Source organism: Notamacropus eugenii, chromosome 2 (genome assembly GCF_028372415.1).
Source record: "Notamacropus eugenii isolate mMacEug1 chromosome 2, mMacEug1.pri_v2, whole genome shotgun sequence".
Taxonomy (NCBI): Eukaryota; Metazoa; Chordata; class Mammalia; order Diprotodontia; family Macropodidae; genus Notamacropus; species Notamacropus eugenii.
This window is the reverse complement of record NC_092873.1, coordinates 289,945,478-289,952,121: the sequence shown is the minus strand read 5'-3', so window position 1 is coordinate 289,952,121 and position 6,644 is coordinate 289,945,478. Positions and strand designations below refer to the sequence as shown.

The 6,644-nt window shown below is 41.5% G+C and overlaps 1 protein-coding gene across 1 annotated transcript in view; it reads left to right on the top strand.

Moving 5' to 3' along the window:
• Positions 1 to 6,415: 6,415 nt before the first annotated feature.
• The window catches only part of DENND2D (DENN domain containing 2D), a 28,599-nt gene continuing 28,370 nt past the window's right edge, over positions 6,416 to 6,644 (top strand). Inside the window, exon 1 of the mRNA XM_072644307.1 lies at positions 6,416 to 6,619. Within this exon, the coding sequence (XP_072500408.1) occupies positions 6,547 to 6,619 (73 nt within the window). The 5' untranslated portion in view covers positions 6,416 to 6,546. The remainder of the gene's footprint in view (positions 6,620 to 6,644) is intronic.

Here is a 6,644-nt window from a genome sequence, read left to right as displayed (position 1 = left end):
ACCAATCCAATGACCAGGCATAGCTCCAGTGGACTGATGATGAAGCATGCTATCTGCTCCCTACTTGACCCCTACCTCTGACAGAGCAGTGATAGACTCAAAATGCAGAGATCTGGGACATATTGATTTAGGATTTTTTTTCTTGACTATTCAATTTTGTTACAAGAATTTTGTTTATTTTTTCTTTTTCTTAAAAAAAATGAATCACAAACAAAATAGTTTTGAAAGTTATATGCTGAATATGTTATATACTTCAAAAGAAAAGCAAACTCTGCATAATAGAGGCTCACAGTTTCATGTACAGTCTTCTCCTGTTCTACAATGTAAATGGAAATGCTAATTTTATTTGGTACTTGTTTTGCTCAGAACAAAAATGTAGCACAAACCTAGAAAAGGGGATAAAACCATTCTTGAGATTTAACTACTCCAGGAAACACAGTTCACCTGAAGTTGTTTTTTTTTTGTTTTGTTTTGTTTTGTTTTTTAAAGGCCGGCACAAGAGTAGTTTGCTTCCCTTCGGTTTGACAGATTTCCCATGAACATAATTTTGAGCATCACATATCTGATTGGGTACTCTATAGTGGTGTATGTTCAAGGAAGGGTTGCTGCTACCAACTGAACCAATATTGTAGTTTTGCTGAGTATCCCTTTCATTCTGTCCCTAAGTAAGCTTCATTTTGTTGGGGTTTTTTAAAAAAGAAATTAGCTGGGGTGGAATGTGATGATATGGCTATTTGTTGTTCTGTTGTTTCAGTTGTGTCTGACTCTTCATGACCCCATTTAGGGGTTTTCTTGGCAAAAATACTGGAGTGGTTTACCATTTCCTTCTCTAGCTCACTTTCCAGATGAGAAAATTGAGGCAAATAGGGTTAAGGAACTTTTCCAGGATCACATAGCTAATGAGTGTCTGAGGTCAGATTTGAACTCAGGAAGAGTGTGACTATTCTCTGCACAACCTAGCTACTATGATATGGCTATAGCCAGCTAGATACAGTAGGCCATCTACACATGTGGATTTGTGCTCACGTTGTCACCAATTAGGACGGGATGGATCCTTGGAGTTCCAGAACTTAATGGGTTAAATCTCCCATGATGCGACTCTAGGTATCTAGTGATCCAGAAGATGCATCCATTGAAAAAACAGATAACAATAAGATGACTGTGGGAATGGTTGGGGAAGACAGAATATTAAAAAGGAAGAAGTCAGCTGAGTCAAATGCTGTTAAAGGTGATAAAATACAAAAAAAAAAAAGGCCTTTAGATTGGATGATTAGGAGGTTATTAGCAGTCTTTGAGTATTGTTTTTTACTTAGTACAGTGATAGGGAAGGAAGCCAGATTGCAATAGGTTGAGAAAAGAGTGGGTGGAGAGGAAGTAGAAGAACTGAATACGGAAAACTTTTTTGAGAAGTTTGCAATGGAAAGGAAGCAAAAAGATGAGTCAAGAGATGTATAGTATAGAGCAGAAGCACTTAACTTACAGACACCAATAGTCCTTGGATTTCAGCAAGTTTGTGACCTTACATTTTTTTTCCAAAATCATTAGTGTCTTTGTAATCCTGTGTATTTTGTTTTATGCATTTAAAAACAGTATTCTGAAAAGGAGGTTTCACCAGACTAACAAAGGGGTCTATGACACAGAAAAAAGAATAATAATCCCTAGTATAGAAGAACTAAGGACAAGTCTTTTAAGTTTGGAAAGACTTAAGCATTTTTTTTTTCAGGCAGAAGGCGAAAAGTCAATGGAGATGTATGATGGAGAAGGGATGAATCCTGGACCAATGAAGATCACAACCCATCAAGTCTCAGTAGGCAGCCTTGGAGAGTTGTTGTAGCCAAAAAATTCACCCATCCTTGGGTCACTCTGGTGATCTGCTTCTAATTGGATAGCTATGGGACACAACATTACACAAGTGCATTATAAAGGAATATGGTGTACTAAGATGGCATAAGGAAGAGACTGTTACACAATATCCAAAGTAGGCTAGATCCTTGGGGAAAAAAATTCAAGAACCGTTAATATTCTAGTTGTCAAAAATTTGCTGTCTTTTACAGACATAGAACAGATACACATATAGGCAATTTTTAAAAAAAATTATAAAGGTCCTCCAACGACGTGTTACTCTAGTGTCTTAGGGTGTATGGAGTATTTGGGGAGGACTAGCATCCTCTAGTGTGAGGGCTTGCGGAGCTTCTTTCAAGAATGCTGTGACATTTAAAAAGTTTGAGAGCTATAATTTCTGGGCAATTAATAATTTTATTAATAATGCTACCATATTACCAATAAAATAGGTCAATGACACTCTTGAAAGGCAAAGACAATAATGGTGGTGGACTCACAGTTTATAAGTCCTTGGAAGAGTGGGTGTTCCTGAGGGTGGCAACCAACTCTGATTGGTTAACAATTACTGAGACAGAATGAATATTACAATCAGAGGGGAACCTATTCTAATGAGGGGCTTGGGGATGTGATTTGGATTATGTCATTTGCTTCTAAATTGCCCAGTCTTTGGCAATCTAATCAAAAAATTTATCCCCACCCAAATCTGTGTCACCTTAGATTAAATTCCCTCTGAGGTTGTGTGTTGGAACAGGGATGAGGAGAAAGTTAATTCAATCTCATTATCAGCAATGTCTTTCAGCACAGGCTTCTGAAAAAATCCTGGTCCTAATTCAATAGTTGATTATGAATATGAGAGAGAAATAATCTTTTCTCTCACTGCTCATCCACCTTTGATGTCTACCTGTCACATACATTTGCTTGCAGCTCCAAGAAGTCATGCTGAATGCACAGTGGCCCCATCCCAGTCAGTCTCTGGAGATGGACTAAACCAGGACTTTGTACAACTCTGCCTCACTTCAATCCAATTCATACAGAAGGCATCACTTTTTGACATCATCGGTGTCCTTTGAAAATGAAGGATGAACCATAACAACAGCAAGAATGACTCTAATGTCTCATCACTATGTGGAGAGAACCCTGGGTTCCTGAAAGCTATGCCAGCAGAGTACGAGGCCCAGCAGCTCACAAGATGGAAAGTTTTTGAGTACACACCTGGCTGTTCTCCTATGGACCATTTAGTTAAGTCTCCAGAGGCTTCTCATCAATTTGGTCACAGGTTGATGAAAGTTTTGACCACAGCAATTCTCAAAGACTAAGTCAACCAACCCACAAGCATTTATTCATCAAGGACTCTCCGTATGCCAGTCACTGTGCTTGGGGCTGGGATACAAAGAAGAAAATGAAATCATTTCTGCCCTCAGGGAGCAGACCTTCTGATAGAGGAGACAAGATGTACCCATAGAAGATGTCACAAAATATATTCAAAATAAAGGTACAGTAATTTTAATGTTGAAATACTAGCAGAAGGGGAAGGGAAAAGGGATTGGGAAAGGCCTCCTGTAGGAAGTAACGTTGATCTTAGCTGTGAAGGAGTCAGAGGTGAGGAATAAGTACATTGTTAAGTACAAAGAGTAGCAGGTATAGATTTGGAGAAATGGAAGATGGGATGTCATGTGTGAGAAAGCAGGAAGGCCAGTTTGAATTTACTCTACAGTGTGGGAAGGGGAATAATGTATGTAATAAACCAGCATAGGTAGGTTAGAATGAGGTTAAGAAAGGTTTTTAAATTCCAGAGGAAATTGCTATTGATCCCAGAGAGATCAACAGAGTTTATTAAACATGGGAGTGATGTGGTGGGAATGGCACCTACAGAAAATTATTTGGACAGTCATGGAGGGATATTGGTAGACATAGCAGGGAAACCACTTAAGAAGCTATAGTTCCAGACCAAAAGAGATGTGATAAAAATGGCTCTGTGAGTAGAGACAAGGGGGCAGATGAATGAAGTGTTAGAATTAACAAAGTTTGACACCAATTGGGTGTGGGATGTGGGTGAGGGAGAGCAAGCCGGTGAGGATAACTCTGAAGTTGGGATTCCTGATGGCTGAAAAGGTAGTAGTGTACTCAACAGAAAGACAGTTGAGAGAAGGATTGTTTTGGAGGAGAAAGAGAATGAATTCTGGTTTGGACATGTTGAGTTTGAGATGCCTGTGGGACATCCAATTTAGCTGTCCCTAAAGGACTGGAATTCAAAAGAGAGAGCAGGCCTGAATATATACATATATATATATATATATGTATGTATGTATATATGTACTATTTATATATACACTATATATATATATATATATATATATGTATGTGTGTGTGTCTAGGAGTAATTTTTGTAGAAATGGTCATTGAAACTGTAGTCACTGATGAGGTCACTCAGAGAGTGTGGAGAGAGGGAAGGCCCAGAACAGAATCTTAGCATACAATCATAGTTAGAAAATGGAATACCAATTATGTGCTGGTAGCTGATTGAGAAGGAGTAGTCAATCAGGCAGGAGAAAGAAAGCGATCCTGAAAACCAAAAGAGGAAAGAGTAACCAGAAAGAGAAAGTGGTCATTGGTGTCAAAGACTACAAAGACCTCAAGAAAGATAAGAATTGAGAAAAGGAATGACTTGAGTTGAGTGATGGAGGGGTTGCTTTCTCTATAGATGGAAAGAATACTTTTACCAATGAAATTATGTATTCTTGATGTGTTAAAATATAAATAGAGGAGGACTGATTACTGAAGGTTAATTGAAAATGAGTGGTCAGAGAAAGGAAAGAAGAGAGGAATGTGGCACGAGGGAGGAAAATTTGGGCAAAAGTTGAGCCCCACCTTTACCTGCCCACTCTCCCTCACCCTGTCCCACACCCAATTGGTGGCAAGCCTTGTCAATTCTACCTCTACAAAATTTCATTCATCTATTTCCTTCTATCTACTCACACAGCCATTTTTACCACATCTCATCTGGTCTATTATAATAGACAAGTAATAATTGAATAATTCATCATTTATTGAATATCTAGTATGTGTCCTGCGTTATATGGGGGAAACATAAAAATATATAGTAAAGCCCCTTCCTTTAAGACACTTATGAGTTAGTTGGGGGTGCGTGGATTATGGAGGGAGACACGCATGCAGGAACCAGAAAACAATACAAGACAGTGTGTAATTAAGCCTAAATTACACAGTACAGACTAAAAGTGCTGTCAGACTCTTTTGAGCTGAGACTAGACTATTTAATACTAGGGTTGGACTCTCTACTTCTAAACTTCCATCTCCCCACCCAGAGTTGGATAATCTGTACTCAAAATGCTGCTTGGAAGAAGTTTCCGGGGGTGAGGGGTGTTGCATTATGAAGGTTATTTCTGTGGAGTCTAATCAACTTTCCTTGAGGGTCCTTCTTCCTGGTTAACCAAAAATGGGGAAGGGTGTTATAACCTCCAGGTATCAGCAGTTCTAGGGGCAGAGCCAGGGCAGAAGATTTATCAACAGAAGGCCTTGGCAGCTGAGGTGAGCCATTCTAGGGGGTGAAAGATAGGATTGGTCAAAAGGATGAAATTCTGCAAATGCCGAGGTTCATCTCCAATAACTGGAGTTTCAGGGTCGGAGCAAATTTGGAAGTAAGGGAAAGGAGCACAGGGGTGGAATGAGTTGAAAAAGGGAGAATGGGGACCCAGGGAAGGGGAAGATCAAGACTTTGTGGGGAGTGGGATTGCTTAAAGAAGAGCATAGGCTAAAGGCATTGGGGGTGATGAGATAGGATAGGGACCTCAGAAGCTTTCTAATTCAATTTCTTCATTTGCAGATGAGATCTTTGTGACTGGGGAGGTCACTTGCCCAAGAAAGAGTTCTTTCCACTCTGTCACATGACCTCATTCCAGGAGTCCAAGTGGGAGCCTGGTGGAAAGAAAGGTGAAAAATAAGCCCGGGTCACCTAGGCTCAGTTTAAATCCTGCCTTTGTCATATCTATGTGACCTTGTGCAAGTCGTCCCTGAACTTTTGGGGGTCCCTGTTTCTTCATCTAAAAATCATAGAATTAGACTAGGTGGCTTCTAAAGTTCCCCCACCCTCACCTCATCTCCGAATCTGTGATTCTAGGAACTTCTCCAGTGAAGGGAAGATTGCTACCTCCAGAAACAGACGTCTGGCTTCTGGGCAGCTCTGATGTCTAGGAAGTTTTCCCATCTAGTGGACCCATTGCTCTTAGTTTGACCCTCTGGCGCAAAGCAGAATTCCTCTTACTGATATGATGACTCCATCAGTGTGTTCTTGCCCCCCTCCCCACATCCATTCCCCACCCTCAGCCTTCTCCCTACACGGGCTAAACATCCTTAGTTCCCCTAATCAGTCCTTGTATGGAGAGGTATCCAATCCACCCAACATGCTGGTCTTTCGTCACTGGACGCTCTCCAGCTCATCAGCGTGTTTCCCCAAAGTGAGACGCCCAGGCTGAGCACAATTCTCCAGCAACGGTCAGACCAAGGCAGGGCAGTTCGAACATTAACTCTCTCGACATCCCCTTGGACGTTTTCCTTTGAGGGGGCGGGGAGAGGAGGAGATCCGAAAGTCGGAATCTCCTCCCGAGGGTCGGGAAAGCCCAGCCCCGGGGATTCAGCACCGCTCTATTCCCGGATAGTCGGGCTCGGGAGCGCTGTCAGCCGGCCGGGATGCAGCCCCGAAGTTGGAGCTGGGGCCAACTCCCGGGGCAGGTGAGGAGAGGGAGGCTCCTGGGCTCGGAAGGTGAGCTGCCCCGCCCCCGGACCGC